Here is a 17008-nt window from a genome sequence, read left to right on the forward strand (position 1 = left end):
AGTTTGGTTTACAGCTTAAATTAAACATAGCTGTAAGGATTATCTTAAGGGAAATGCATGTAAATAAATCTTAATTAAGCTGTTCCTAGATGGAAGGTTAGACATTAAAAGATTTTAATTCTAGCCACTAATCTACTCCCCATTCTAAGATATATTTAGCTTGTTTCTAAAATTCATATGAAAGATTAAATGAACATTAAGTCATGAAAAAGATTTTTTAAACAACGGAGAGGGAAATGTCCTTCTAAATTTAAAACTTTTCTACAAAACCATAGCAAAAAATGCAGTACCAGCCCAGCAATGGTCTAACCTAATGGGTCAATGAACAATGTCAACAAAAATGGACATGTACATGGGACTTCCCTGGTGGTGCTGTCGTTAAGACTCCAAGCTCCCAATGCAGGGGACCCAGGTTCGATCCCTGGTCAGGGAACTAGATCCCACATGCATGCCGCAACTAAGGAGCCCGCCTGCCACAACTAAGACCGGGTGCAAGCAGATAAATAAATAAATAAATATTTGGGGCGGGGGAAAGGACATGTGGAAAATGAAGTGGATTTTTTTTGGCTGCGTTGGGTTTTCGTTGCTGCTTGTGGGCTTTCTCTAGTTGCAGTGAGCAGGGGCTACTCTGTTGCGGTGTGCAGGCCTCTCGTCGTGGCCTCTCGCTGTGGTGGCTTCTTTGGTTGTGGAGCACCGGCTCGTGGCGTGTGGGCTCAGTAGTTGTAGTACACAGGCTTAGTTGCTCCACGGCATGTGGCATCTTCCTGGACCAGGGCTCGAACCCGTGTCCCCTGCATTGGCAGGTGGATTCTTAACCACTGTGCCACCAGGTAAGTCCCAAGATATTGACTTTTTACTTACTAGGTAAACAATGACAAAATAAATTTCACCAGTCGATTAATTTTTTTATAGTAAAAATGTTTTTAACAACAAGAAAAAGATTTATTCTTTACTAAGTATTATAAATTAAGAATTTGGGAAGAATCCATCCTTTTTCAGCCTTTTTTTACATTAAGCAATTTCTTTGAAGCCTTTTTTATAATTTCTAATACTGCATTCAAACAACCCATGAAGAATTGAGCTATATATTCTATTTCAGTATGCAAAGAGAATCAAAAACTCTTGAGTAGCCTGTGCTCAAAAACAATCCTATGTTCATTTAATCAAACTTTCTTCAAATTTAGGAAGTTGTAGAATAAAGAGTTTTTACCAGAAGTTTTACTGACTGTCACTCTTCTGCTTAACATGCTTCAGCAGTTGTCCATAATTTTTAATTGCAATTTTTAACATCCTAGCTCTTAGTTTGGGTACACCCAAAATTGCTAATCATCATCTCAGAAGGTAAAACTAAGATAAAATTCGAAAATAATAGACTTTTAAAATTTAATTTTAATTTAATATGGAACTTTAATTTTCTGACTGGATACTTCAAATTAACACTGAATTTAATTTTACTTTAAAATTTAATAATTGTATAAACATTATAGAACTATGTTACTTTAAAAAAAAGAGCAAATAAAATAATTGTTGTAATATAATCTTAGCTCTAAAGATGCAGCAGTGACTAGGGTCCTACATCAGCTCCAATAAAAATCTGGGCTCCACAGAAGGACTTGGCTAGAATCACAGCTAGGAGCAACGTTTATGTCAAGTGTCGGGTATATTACCAAAGAGAGATCACTTTTGAGCTTATCCATACCCATGTGAGAGAAAAGTAGGGTTAAATTTTCAACACAAATGATGGTGGCCACCCCCCCGCGAACAAAACCAAAGTCATCCATTTAAATCCGCCTATATATTATAGTTAATGAACTTCATCCTTTGGGGGTGGTGGTGGTGATGATTAGGTGCATGTGGGGTGTGCTGGGGAGGTGGTGATAATTTATTTCTTGATCTGGATGGTTTGACTTTGTAGAACTTCAATGTGCTACACAGTTGTGAGTTGTGTACTTTCTTTGTGTATATTATAGCTCAATAAAAAGTTTCCTTAAAAAATGAACTCTATGGGACTTCCCTGGTGGCCCAGAGGTTAAGAATCCGCCTGCCAATGCAGGGGACACGAGTTCAAGCCCTGATCCGGGAAGATCCCACATGCCGCGGAGCAACTAAGCCCATGCGCCACAACTACTAAGCCTGCACTCTAGAGTCTGAGAGCCACAACTACTGAAGCCCGTGCACCTAGAGCCCGTGCTCCACAACAAGAGAAGCCACTGAAATGAGAAGCCCGCTCACCACAACTAGAGAAATCCCGCACGCAGCCAAAAAAAAGAGAACTCTATAAGCAAGCAAGCTAACATAAAAGTAGTTCTAATGGTACATTAGTGGACAGTAGGATTAAGTGAAGAAAAATGTTTTATAACAAAAGAAAAGCAAGGACAGTGAAAAATGTAAGTCAGTTTAACATCAACTGATAGCATCAACCTCTTGGCTTTTGCCTAATTTTGATCACTGAAGTATAAAATGTTTTTTTCACATTAGCAAGATTTTGCAGACAGCAAACAAGTAGCCCAGGACACCAACTACCCCTTTATTATGTTGACATGGTAATACACAAAGAGGTGCCTGATTTGGGCACAGAAATAAGCAGTACCATGATACAGGGTGAAGAAAACCAAGGCAGATACTAGGCAGAAACTTGGAACAAAGGAATAAAAAAAGGGAAGTCTTTGAAGATTATATAAATGTGTAAATCCAGGTTAGATAGTTTTAAAACTTTTAGATACTTCAGCTTGGTTTACACCTCACCCCAAAAACTCTAGTCACATCACACCCAAATAGGCAATAAAACATTAACTTGTACATACTCATTGCCACACCTGCTCTATTGACTAATAAACAATCCTACGTAGGGGAACCCATGAACTGGTGGCCTGGCGTGAATTGCTCAGCACTGGAGCCATCTGGGGAAGGCTTGCTGTTTGAATTCTTCTCCCAACTCAAAGGCTCAGTTGGGGGTGGGGGGTGGGGTGGGGGGGGTAGTATAGGGAGTTAATAGAGCCTACTGTATCCAAGAAACTACATCACCCTTTCCACCAAGATCTACTGAATAACAAGGTAACTACTCCCTGACCAGATCCAAAGTGATGGCAGAGAAGAGTCGCAAATGTCTGTCAAAGGCTAACAATTAAGGAGGAGTGTTAATGACCACCTGGCAAAGAAACATTTCCAAGATTAAAACAGTGTTAAGAACAAAGGCAAAACATTGTGAAACTGGCTTAGAAAATTGTGCTACTCAGTTATAATTTGTTTTTAGGCTTTCTGTGTGTGACCTAACCCTAACACCTCCCTTCAAGAAAAGGAGGCAAGAGCAGCATGATTAAAGTAAGATAGAGGGACCTCCCTGGTGGCGCAGTGGTTTAAGAATCCGCCTGCCAAGGCAGGGGACACAGGTTCAATCTCTGGTCCGGGAAGATCCCACATGCTGCGGAGCAACAAAGCCCGTGCGCCACAACTACTGAAGCTTGTGCGCCTAGAGCCCATGCTTCGCAACAAGAGAAGCCACAGCAATGAGAAGCCCACACACCACAACAAAGAGTAAGCCCCACTCACCGCAACTAGAGAAAAGCCCATGCACAGCAACGAAGACCCAAGGCAGCCAAAAATAAATAAATTAATTAATTTTTTAAAAAGTAGGATAGAATTCAACCACTATTTCTACACATAAGTCTGCACACAGAGATGAGAAAATGTACATAAAATCACAAGATGCTTGATTTATGTTAATGTTTAATATCAAATATAGGACAAATATAAACTATGCAAGATGAAAAATGTAAACTATGATAGATGAAAAGTAAGTTTGGAGCAATACAATCTACCAGTTGAAGGTTTATTAGATTCCTTAGTTTAAAATGATCTACCTTCATTTCCTCTCTCTCCTTTTTCTTCATTCCTGTATTAAGTATCCATATAAGACTCTTCTTTCTTTTTTAAATGAAGAGCTCAGCTTTTTTTTTTGTTTTAAATAAATTTATTTATTTTTGGCTGCATTGTGTCTTTATTGCTGCACGCAGGCTTCTCATTGTGGTGGCTTCTCTTGTTGCAGAGCATGGGCTCTAGGTGTACAGGCTTCAGTAGTTGTGGCACACGGGCTCAGTAGATGTGGCTCGCAAACTCTAGAGCGCAGGCTCAGTAGTTGTGGCGCACGGGCTTAGTTGCTCCGCGGCATGTGGGATCTTCCCAGACCAGAGATTGAACCTGTGTCCCCTGCCTTGGCAGGCGGATTCTTAAACCACCGCGCCACCAGGGAAGTCCCTCCATATAAGACTTGATTGTGCTAGTGTCATTCAAAATAATAAAGTCCTAAAAACAATGTAGACTATAGAGAAACCTAGCCATTTACTCTACTTTTTATTTAATCTCAAGAGCTCAAATTTGGGTTGGACAACTTTAGCAGACTATTAGTTCTAATACTTAAAATGGCCCCTGTCTCAGGAAAGAGCTAATAGTGTATACCAGAGCAATAATATTTCAAGATATCAATTCCAATTAAAAATATTCAATAACAGTCTTATTTAAGCTCTATATTCATTTACTTAACAGAAATTTATTGAGTCCTGAATATGTGCTGGGCATTGCTCTAGGCACAAGCAACATAACTTGGAAATTTTGCAACAAATAAACTTCGATTAACATTATGATTTTTCTAACACATATAATCATTTATGAGGCCTATTTTTTTCACAGATACACAGAATTAATTCTTGGTTTTGTTATCAAGATTATTCTTTTGCTGGACTTCCCTGGGGGTCCCGTGGCTAACACTGTGCGCTCCCAATGCAGCGGGCCTGGGTTCGATCCCTGGTCAAGGAAGTAGATCCCACATGCTGCGTGCCTAGAGCCCGTGCTCCGCAGCAAGAGAAGCCACTGCAATGAGAAGCCCGCGCACCTAACGAAGAGTAGCCCCAGGTCGACGCAACTAAAGAAAGCCCGTGTGCAGTAACAAAGACCCAATGCAACCAAAAATAAATAAATTAATTTAAAAAAAGATTCTTTTGCATTGTCGTTAGTAGATATCAAAATTTGCATAAGTTCTTAGCAACTATACTTTATTTCAGTCTCGTTTCTGAATTGTTTTTGTATTTGTGAAAAGAGCCAGATTCTGAAAGAAAAATTGTAAAAGGTAAAGAAAGTAATTTTGCTATAGCTGCTTCATGGAAAATGCTATATATCTTTTACATACCTAGCAACCCTTAAGAAGACTTAAGCTATTAATAGGACTTAAACAGAAAGTTGCTGCCAAAATCTTTAAGCTGCAGATTTCATATTTGTCTTCATAGAAAAAACAGAAGAATTGATATATATCAAAATTCGATCAGTGTAATTATTATTATGCTAGAGAAGGTTTGAACGGCGGGAAGAATCACCCAAAATTCTATCACTTAACCCAGCCACCTTGCTCTTTTGGGTCACTTACTCAAGAGGAAGCCAGCTGCCATAAGCATATTTTCACCCTTTGTTACTTAAAGGCAAATAAGTAAAATATTCAGAAATATCTAACAGATACAGATTAACAAACCTATGTAACCTATCAGTGCCAAATATTGGGAGCCAGTCCCTACCACTTATTTCAGCAAATATGCAAGGTCTTACGTGGGGGAAAACACAAAAGAACAGTAACCATACCGTTAAGAAATACATAAGGAGGGCGGGGGGGAAGCAGGAAAATTATTACCACAAAAGTTAAGGTGGAGGGGTTCTTGGGGCTTCTGGGACCCTAGAAAAATTGTATTTTTCACCTGGGTAGTTGCTTGATGAGCATTCAATTTATAATCATAGGTCATCTCTACCTTTATATTTTACAAACTTTTTTTTAAGTATATTCCATAACGAACAATGTTGTTGCTTAAGAGCATTATTTTGTGAATAAAGATTCACAAATTAAAGTTTTTTGCCTTTAGAGATGATAGGGCCAAGGAAGATAGATTCGATCAGATGTATTATATATTAAATATATCGGATAGGGCTAAGATAGCTATATTTTACAATGTCAATGTAGTATCCTTAACATATTGATATTTTTAGCGAAGAAGAGATATTGAACTTTGTAATAGCCAGTCTCCAAGATGCCCCCAATCATCACCACCACCTGGTATTTATGCCCCTGCATAGTCCCCTCCCACACTAAATAAGGCTCAATAATGTAGAAACTTCCAAGGTTAATGTCATAAAAGACATTGTGACTTCCTCCTTAGTATATTTTGATTGACTCACTCTGGGGGAAAACAAGCTGCTATGACATGAGAAAACATTTAAGAAATCCTATGATAAGAAAGTGAGTCCCTCTAGTGAACAGCTATCAAGGAACTAAAGCCTCCTGCAAATGACATGGGAAGTGGACCCTCCAGCACCCTCCTCCCCAGTCAAGTTTGAGATGATAGAGACCTCTTCTGGAAGCACCCTCCTAAGTTACCCACAGATTACTAACTCACGAAACTGATCAGATAATAAATGTTTTTTGTTCAAAGCTACTAAATTTGGGTAATTTGTAAAGCAGCAACAGAGAAATAATACTGAGCTTATCAAGTAATTACTTAGAATGCTCTTTATAAAACATAAACCAGATAGAGAACACATCCCTAATTAAAATACTTCAAAGGCTTCATGTTGTTCATGGACTAAAATTCACTATGGCCTACAAAATCATTCATGCTCTGGCTTCTGCCTACCTTTTTACCTTCTCCGATTTCCATTCTTTACCTCCTCAACTTCACTAGGCTCCTCTCAGATTATTAAAGAATGTACTCTAGGGCTTCCCTGGTGGTGCAGTGGTTGAGAGTCTGCCTGCCGATGCAGGCATCACAGGTTCGTGCCCCGGTCTGGGAAGATCCCACATGCTGCGGAGCGGCTGGGCCCGCCATGGCCGCTGAGCCTGCACGTCTGGAGCCTGTGCTCCGCAACTGGAGAGGCCACTACAGTGAGAGGCCCGCGTACCGCAAAAAAAAAAAAAAAATGTACTCTCTTCCTTGACCTTTATACTTGCTGTTTTCTCTGCCTAGGAATGTTCTTCCTTGCATTCTTGGGGGTATTCTTTGCATACTCAGCTCCTTTTTGTCACTCAGTAGTCCTCAGCTTAAAAGTTCTCTCCCCAATGAGGCCTTCCCTGATGACCCATTCATAAGAAGAAAACCCTGGAAGGTTCCCACTAAAGAGAGGAAAAAGATGAGACCATATTTAAAGCAATATAAACCTAGAGTTAGTATGTTAGACTAACTGTATTAAATGAAAAAAAGAAATTACTAGTTTAAATTTGGAAAGGAGAATATAAATTTCTCATTACAGATTATGATTGTACATCTGAAATACATAAAAGAAATAAATTGGAAAACAAGAAGCATGTAAACTCTATGGGAACAAAACTTTAGAACACTCCTGTAGGACAAAAGAAGACATCAACAAATGGAAAGGTATAGCACTTAGGATAGGAAGACTAAACATCAAAAATGTAAATTCTCCAAATTCTCTCTGTAATATGATTCCAATAAAAATACCAAAATCGAGGGACCTCCCTGGTGGTCCAGTGGTAAAGAATCTGCCTTACAATGCAGGGGATGTGGGTTCGATCCCTGGTCAGTGAACTAAGATCCCACATGGTGCGGGGAAACTAAGCCCACGTGCCCTGGAGCCTGCATGCCACAACTAGAGAGAGATAACCTGCATGCCACAACTAAGCCTGCATGCTGCGACAAAAGATCCCGTGCACCACAACAAAAGAAAGATTCCGCATGCCTCAACCAAGATCCCACGAGCCGCAACTAAGACCCCACACAGCCAAAAATAAATAATAAAATAAATCTTAAACAAAAAAAAAAACCCCAAAATCGACAAGGTATTTCTTGCAAATAGACAAGGCGATCATAAACTCATACAGAAAAAAAAACAAGGCAAGAATATTTAGGAAATTTCTGAAGAATTAGCTCTATCAGATATTAAAACATATTTTTAAACCCAAATAATTAGAGTAATTTGATGCTGATACATAACATGATGTGACAGAACAGAAAATCTACTAATATAAACAAATACAAATCAGTAGGGAGAAGAAAGACAAATAAGTGGTGTTGGATAGCTGGGTAGCCAGTTGAAAAAACTCAAGTTGTGACTAACATTCTACACACAAGATGAATAAAACAGTTAAGTGTAGAAAAAAATGAAATCATTAAAATATTATGAAAAGAAAACTCGAGATTTATAAGGTAGCAGTGGTAAAGATTTTTCTAATTAAGACACACTGAAGCCATAAAAGCAAAGTTTTCCATTAAAAATTTAACTCAACATTTCATCTCATTGGGGACTCCCCTGGTGGCACAGTGGTTAAGAATCCGCCTGCCAATGCAGAGGACATGGGTTCAAGCCCTGGTCTGGAAAGATCCCACATGCCGCAAAGCAAATAAGCCCATGTGTCACAACTACTGAGCCTGCGAGCCACAACTACTGAGACAGAGGTGCCACAACTACTGAAGCCCGCGCACCTAGAGCCTGTGCTCTGCAACAAGAGAAGCCACCATAGTGAGAAGCCTGCACACTGCAACAAAGAGTAGCTCCCGCTCACCACAACTAGAGAAAGCCTGCGTGCAGCAACGAAGACCCAACACAGCCAAAAATTAAAAAAAATTTTTTTTTTAATTTCATTTCATTAAAAAAAATCTGTATGTTAAAAAATATGACAAACAAGGACTTCATTGGTGGTCCAGTGGTTAAGACTCCACCCTTCCACTGCAAGGGGCGTGGGTTCAATCCCAGGTCTGGGAGCTAAGATTCTGCATGCTGTGCAGCACAGCCAAAGAAACAAGACAAAGAGAAAATATATTTGCAACTTACCACAGTCAGTTTTCTAAAGGATCTTCTATAAAAATCAATAGAAGCCTAATAACTCAATAGAAAAAACGGCCCTTCTGTATTACTTCCTACTTTAAAATGTTATGGATTGACCATCTTAACTTTCTCAAGAGTGAATAAAATATAAAAATAAAAATAAAGATCACTCTGACTACCGTTTAGATATATCTTCACCAAAACTCTTACATGTGGGGACTGACTTGTGTGGGTGAATGTTTTGTGGAAATTGAGCAAATTGAAGGCAGGTATCTTACTTGGGATTCGATTCTATTTAATGTAACAGAAGACTGTCTAGTAACAGGTTTTAAAGAAGTGAAAAAAAATTCTCTCATGTTACAGAAATCCAGGTTTAAGAAGCCTAAGGTTGGTACAGCGCTTCTATTGGTATCATCAGGGACTCGGGCTCCTATCTTTCTTCTCCCCATCCTAGTACATATCTTCTATTATCAAGTCAATTCATGGTTCCAGTCGGCTGTGGAAGCTCCAGCCATTAAACCCATGTTTTATAAATGTTGAGGGAAAGGAGATAGACAAAAAAGAGTACATTCTATATGACTCTAGTTGTATAGAAATCATGAAAAAGACCTGTACGATGAAGTGGTTATATAGTGGTTATCTTTGCATGGAGTTACCAACTGGGAGGGGCCAGAAAGATTTCTGGGGTGCTAGAAAGATTTATATCACTATCTGGGTAGTGTTATACATATGGAGAATTCCTTGATATGTTCATTTATATTTTGACAAGACTATGCACTCCAAACCGATTGAAGAAACTGAAAGTACTCTAAGGTATTTAGTGTTCAGTGCCCAGCTCTTGGGCTCATCACTGCTGTCACCCTCCAAAGGCTGAAAAGTAACCAAGACAGGGAATTCCCTGGCAGTCCAATGGTTAGGATTCTCCCAAATTGGTTTGATACAATCAGATACAATTCTAATCAAAACCCTACCAGAGAGACTTCCCTGGCGGTCCAGTGGTTAAGACTCCGCTCTCCCACTGCAGGGGGTATGGGTTCAATCCCTGGTTGGGGAACTAAGATCCCGCATGCTGCGCGGCACAGCCAAAAATAAATAAATAAATAACCACGTCATACAGTCTGCTGGAATACATAAGGATGTCTCAATGGTCTTGCTTTAGGAATACCGTGGTTCCAATCCTACCTCCATTTTGCATTTAATGTTTTTTATTCTTCTGAAATGGGCATAAAAACAATGACTTTTCCCTTTTCCCAAATCATGAGTCTCTCTACAGGGATTTATGAGGCAATGTATGTCAGGTTCTTAATATGGTTCCTAATATTTAATGAGAGGTAGTTGTTATTATTTTACTATCATTATTATAGTCATCATCATTATTGACAAATGATAGGACAGCATCTCAAATGATCCTTTGGTCAAGAGTTCCAAGTAAACTGGTCAATATCCTTGTGGATGTGAGCATCCTCCTGATATGATACTGTTTCTCAGTTGAGAACTTCCTAAAGAAGCTAAATCCAGTTCTTCTTATAGCTCCGCAAATTTAGAAAACTCAAAGTAGTCATAAAACAATTTTGGAAATATGTTGTAAAAAGTTTGGTTTTGTTTTCAATATTGTATGATCTTCATTAAGGTGGCCCTATGAGACAATGAATTAGAATTCAAAATAACTGATAAAAGTAAGATATAGGTGCAACTAGAGATTATCGTACTAAGTGAAGTAAGTCAGAAAGAGAAAGACAAATACCATATGATATCACTTATATATGAAATCTAAAATATGACACAAATGAACCTATCTATGAAACAGAAACAAAATCAGGGACATAGAGAATAGACTAGTGGTCACCAAGGGGGAGGGGGCTGGGGGAGGGATGGAGTGGGAGGTTGGGGTGAGCAGATGTAAGCTTTTATATCTAGAATGGATAAACAACAAGGTCCTACTGTCTAGCACAGAGAACTATATTCAATATCCTATGATAAACCATAATGAAAAAGAATATGAAAAAGAATGTACAAAAAAAGATATAGGAAACAATATATATAATTTAGTACCATTTATTTATGCTGTCTAATTATAAATGCACTGAATGCTGTCTAAAAGTAACAAAAAAACTCTAAGACTAATGACCCTATATCACAAGATACCAACTGAGAATGGCCATACCCTTTTGTTCGTTAACATAAAAAGCCCAGGCTAAGACAAATAGCTTCCTTTTTTCCCTGGGAATAATGGGGGTGGGTATTTTTCTAGTCCACATCTTCATGGAAAAAAATTGATTTAGTTTATATGTGGAATATATCCATTTTGAAAAATGTATAAGTGCAAAATACTTACCCACTTAGCAACTGGACACCCATTAGAGCTTTTTCCTTCTTTCCCCGTGTACACTACTATTTCTATCCTTATTGCGTTTCCTTTTTGACCATACCTGAGTATGAAACACAGTGAAGGGAAAATAATTGCAATACACTTTTAACATCTTCATGTGCATAAGATATAGATTTACAGAAGTACAAAATTCAAACACTCATAATTATAACTTTGTTAAAAATTTACTTTCGTGTGGCAGGTATTTTTATTTGTTATCCAGTTCTGTTTACTTGTCCTTAAGGATCACTCTTTTAAAAAATGGCCTGGCTCCAAGACAAGCAAAAGGAATGTGAATGCAGTGTTGACAGAGGTAATTTTAACTATTTCTACCATTATACAATAATAAAAATAAGTATGTCTGCATTTAACAAAGATAGCCTTGCTTTGTGAAGGTCTTATTGAGTGCCCAATGGCTCATGTGAGTGACTCAGCAGGGACACCAGGACTCTATGCTTTTCCTGGGCCCTAAGAAACATCAAACTCATGCTCCTGGAAGTTTTCCATTCACCTCGAGTTTGTTCCCAGAGATGATTTCTCTGCATTGAGTCAGATCCCCAATAATGAATGATTTTAACAGGGAAGCATATTTCCTCACCTATTCTCCATGATTTCCCTGACAGCAGCAACACTTGGTCCTGCCCCAAGGTGTGTATAATATGGGCCTTTGTCTTTTTGTATAACTCGATCTGTGGAAGGAATAAGATTATTAGACCCAAAACTTTACAAAATTGCATAGGGGCAAGGAAGAGCTATTTTTTTTTTTTTTTCAATTCAGAACAATGAATCTTGACAAGATTTTGGTAAGCTTTAGTAATTAAAGTCTAGGACAATAGGCCCTGGAATTTAACTTATCCCTTTCTTTCTGCTCCTAATTAGTCCACTCTTTCTCTAAGAATCAGAGGAGGAAAAACATATTTTAACTTGTGGTTCATATTTATTCTCAGATCTCCTGCTTTAAAAAAATTCTATAAAAACTGAGGTACAAAATTAAGCTACCCAAGAGCAATACATCTTAAAAGCTTGGCTTCAGAATCCTATTAAAATTGAGCCCGACAATTGCACTGCTAAGATTTTATTCTATTGCACATGCACGCAATTATGTATTTATAATACACATGTATACAAGAATATTCCTTGTTACAAGTGTACGTAATATTAAAAAAGAGAAACACTCTTAACATCTTTCAATGAGGTAATAGTTAAATAGTATGTTTTAAAAGCCTGAAATTTTGTAAAACTGGAAACAAAATTAAAATCAGTATTAATTTGTATAGAAAAAATATAACAGCTGTTTTTCTCTAGAAAAAGACATTTGCACCATATTTCTGTACCATTTGAATTTTTGTGTAAATTACATAGTTCTTAGAAAATGGTATTTTAAAACTTGGCCTCTGAGATTCATGTCTAACTAGAATCACTGGGAAATGCATGTCTACCTACACCAAGAGATCATTACTTACCATTTTAATCAGATATCAGATATAACATAGGATTATTTCTGGGGCTACTTAAGCAAGATATGGTGAATAACTTTTAACTTATTGGTAATCTAGAGCAGTGGTTTTTAATCAGGGGTATTTTTGCCAAAGGGGACATTTGGCAATATTTTGGGTTGTGACAACTGCAAACGCGCACCCATGTGTGTGTGTGTGTGTGTGTGTGTGTGTGCGCGCGCGCGTGCATCACTAGTGAGTAGAGGCTAGGGATGCCACTAAACAGCCTACAATAGATAAGGTGGTCCCCCTACAACAAAGAATTATCCCACCTAAAATGCCAATAGTGCTAAATTTGAGGAACCTTGATCTAAAGGTTAATTACTCTAATTTTGCTAGAACATAATAACACTTTCACAGAAATCCTTTACCCTCAGATATGATTGGGATCCTTTACCCTCACTTTGGATGATTTCTGAAGTCTACTTTTTTGTTTCTCTTTTTAAGTTCCGATTTCTACACAATGAGCACAAAAACTTCAAATGTAACAATTATAGGAAAACATGCAACTGACAAGGGTATTCAACAGTTCCAGGTCCACTGCAGATACTGAATGAACTTTGAATGCCTGGCTGTCTTGACTCCCACATTGTGTTAAGGTAGTATGTATAAGGGTCTTGAAACTAGACAATCATCCTATTGAAATTTATATATGCAGTCAAATTAGACGAGCTCAGGTATATAAATCTTACTCGCATTTTAAATTAAAGGCCTTTTTTCCATTTTTAATGATATTCAGAGAAACAGTCTCTTTTTCACTTCAGATTTTTGAAGCAACATAGGATGGAAGTTACAAATACAGCCGCTGGAGCTGGGACTGCCTGTCTTAGAATTCCAGTTTAATCATTTACTAGCTGTGAACTTCTCTGACTCAGTCTCCTTACTTGTAAAATGGGGATAATACGCACTCCCTTTGGTGGGTTGTTGTGAATATAACAAGTCAAGGGTGTAGGACAGTTATCAGACTTGCAGTCAAAGACCTGGAATAGGAGCCGTTATCATTATTACAATCTTCTGTCCTTGGTCCAAGAATCTCTCATTCTGCCAAATTGACCCCGCTCAGACAGCATTGCCACCCCTTCCAGATTGTCAGATCCTCCTCCTTGGAGGCTCTTCATTCTCAGAGGAGCCTATCTTTGGTGCCTGGTATGTGGTAAGCTGTCAAAACTGAGTGTTGAATGATGAGCAGAGAAATGGAAGGATTCATTTCAGAGCATCAAATGCACTCTGAAAAATCAAGAACTAAAAGTCATTGCTACACTTCACTATTTTTTCTATTGTGGTTAAAAAAATATCAGAATGATATATTTACTTTATCCTTCCCATCAATCCTTTAACCACCCATTCTGGAATATACTAATGAACCATCTGCTTCTTGATTGGGTTAGCAATTACACAGATACTTTTTTTTATAGTTATTTGTTAAGTTGTACATATATTTTATGTTCTCTGTATGCATGCTATACTGCACAATTTAAAATATATATGTTTTTAAACAAAAGACTTAAAGGTTGAAATTCTTTTGAATATAGGAAGAATAAACTGTGATAACGTATTAAGGGACTTCATTCTTATGATATGCACAGTAAACAACTTGAGAGACATCTAGCTTGAGAGAAATCAAATTTTCCACGTAAGAAAGTTTCCAAATTACCAGTTGGATTTCCCATTTATCTGAGCAGCATAAATAAGGGTCCCACAGAAAAATGGGTATAGAATTATTTAGTCCATCCTAGCTAGAATATGAGTGGGGCAAAAATGTCATATATAAAATGTAAAACAAACTTGATTCAGTCACAACTTGAGGCCATTAATGCAAGAAAATGAAGAAACTCACTTACCAAGACAGTTGCAGGTAGGCAATTCAGAATCTTTTGTTGTGGACACCAGGGTTTTCGTAGGATTAGTAAAGAAGTTCATCGCATAATCATTAAAACTTTTCTGTGCACTGTCTATTGGGGAAAATTCTGATGCTCCAACACTAGATGAACAGACGTCCTCTTCGCTTTTGGTAGAAACCACTGTAATTCCACCTGAACATACTACATTTAGGTTCCTGAGAATTTGTGCTGGGTCCGGTAAAGGGGTCTCATGAGAGATACCAGGCAATGTTGGCAGCCTCTGATGTGTGACTTGGTCTTTAACATCCTGTTGGAACTGTGTTTGGTCATTGCCAGCCACCACATTAGCACACTGGTTAGTTGGAGAGGATGGCTGGAGTAAAGGATGAGCTTTCTGATTGACATTCACTGTTGGCTGTACCTGAGCATATCCATTTTCTGTAAACGCCTGTCCGTTGGATTCTGTTTTCAACTGGATTATGGGGAGAGAATCCAAGGGTTCAACCTTCATCTTCTCCTGTGCTAATTCAGGATAATACCGCTCAAATTTTATTTGAGTGAGTGGAGGAAATAATTTTTTGTGTTCTAATGCTGAGCTCCTTTGAGTCAGTGGTTTCCATACTTTGGTTAAGGGAGGAATTTTTCCCAATAGAATAGGAAAGTCATGTGGACCAAATTGACCAAATCTTTGAAATTTAGATGCTATCCAAATGTCATGTAACTTACTATATTCATATGCCAACTGTTCCTGTTTTTTCTGGTCATTTTCTTGACAACTTATGATCACGGGCTTCTTTTTCCGTCGATCTCTTGATGGGGTAGATTTTGTCTTTTTCTGGATTGTGTTCTTTTGCTTTGTTACTGAAGGTCCTTGATTATTTTGTACACTGGAAGGTGGTTTATGCTCTATTGTGCCCTTCTCCTGGCTATAGTTTTGCTGTACATTATATGCAACAAGGCTTGTTGGTGTACTTTCAACTTTTTTGTCCTCCGGTTTTATACAATTGAATTTAATTATTGATGCAAGTTGTGTTAACTGTGCAGCAACATCTTCTTCTATTTTACTATGAACTGTATCTTGACATGAGGGATCATCCTTTGAGTCCAACTTGATGCTGCTGTCCAGTGACTGGTTACAATACTCCGATTTATTAGTTGTTGTTGTCAACTGATGCAAATTTTTGGAATTGTCAAGAGCAATTCTACCTTGAGCAACATTTTTATTGGTATCGGTTTTAGATGAATTTGAATTTGGTATAAAAACAGATACTGAATTTGTGACTGTTGAATATTCCTGTGCCTTTGTGGATGCTTGGTCACTAGGTGAGCTGCTGTGTGACTTAGAAATATTTTGACCATTGAACATCAATGTGTTGCATGAACTTTGCTTTTCCAGAGATGGACAGTGATGAAGGCTTTGTGGCCCCCCTTGTAAATTTGGGTCTTGGAGGTCTTTTCTTACAGAATACAGGATAGCTTTACAGCTGTTAAGCAAACTAGCTGTTCTCTGTTCTGTTTCTTCATCCTTCTCTGACTTCGATGGTGAGGAATTTTCTGATGGGGCTTCTGAAAGTTGTGTTAGAGCTTCTATGGCCACTACTTGTTCTAGCGTTAATCTCCTATCTTTCATTAGGGATAGAAGACTTGGTTGAAGTGTTGATCCTTCTTTTAGTTCTCTATTTGTTATAATTTCTAGGGATTTTGGTTGATCACTTTCATTGTGTATACTCGTATGACTATTTAAGTTGCAGTTTGCAGGATCTGGAAAAGACTTACAATTAAAGCCAGGCTTCTGAATGACCAAAACATTACTTCTCCCCTTGAGATGATCACAGCTCGCACTAGTAGCAATGGCGCTCATGGCATTGTTATGGTTTGCAGTGTCTTTCAGGAATTTATAAGGATTGTTTTCAAATGCCTTGCCAAGTTCTTCAATGTTGATTTTTTTAAATGACAAATTTGTTTCAGTTGGCAAATAGTGTACATTTTTAATGCCGTTTCTTACAGTTTGTGCAAACAACTTTTGAGGTTCAAGGAGGTCAGTAAGTAGGATTTTTTTCCTGTCATCTTCAGAGCTTTTCAAATTTTCAGCTTCTGTTTTAATTGTATTAAATTCTCCTTTAACATGATCAGTTAAGTGTGATTTCTTGTTTTGTGTCCACTTTTCCACTTCAATACCTGTCATACTTTCTTCATTTTTAGTTACATTTTCTAAGGGACATGAATTCAATTCCAATCTTTGTTCTTCCTCATGACCACAACTACTGTATTCCATGGATTCTGACTTGGGGCCATTTACTGGTTTGTTGTCAAAATCTGCCTATAAAATAAACAGAGAAATTACTCTTATAATCTGCTCAAATATCTGAGTAAGAGCTGTAAGAGCTTTACAATTTAAAAGCAACTAAATGTGAAGTCCCTGAAAATATTTTATTTTCACTTTTTACATTTTTAGAAGTTATAAAATACCAAAAAGGGGAAAGAAAAAA

General features: G+C 37.9%; 1 protein-coding gene across 4 annotated transcripts in view; it reads right to left on the reverse strand.

The window, feature by feature from the left end:
• Nucleotides 1-17008, reverse strand: part of TET1 (tet methylcytosine dioxygenase 1) — a gene marked incomplete at both ends in the record, with an annotated part of 124712 nt that overhangs the window by 30079 nt on the left and 77625 nt on the right. For 2 of the 4 annotated variants that reach the window (XM_082855112.1, XM_082855111.1), the window contains 3 exons: nt 11150-11243; nt 11781-11871; nt 14520-16839. The exons of the other annotated variants lie outside the window; for them this stretch is intronic. In XM_082855112.1, coding sequence (XP_082711238.1) covers nt 11150-11243; nt 11781-11871; nt 14520-16839 — 2505 coding nt within the window. The remainder of the gene's footprint in view (nt 1-11149; nt 11244-11780; nt 11872-14519; nt 16840-17008) is intronic. 4 annotated transcript variants of the gene reach the window in all.

Source organism: Leucopleurus acutus, assembly GCF_964270905.1.
Source record: "Leucopleurus acutus genome assembly, chromosome: 14".
NCBI classification, from domain to species: Eukaryota; Metazoa; Chordata; class Mammalia; order Artiodactyla; family Delphinidae; genus Leucopleurus; species Leucopleurus acutus.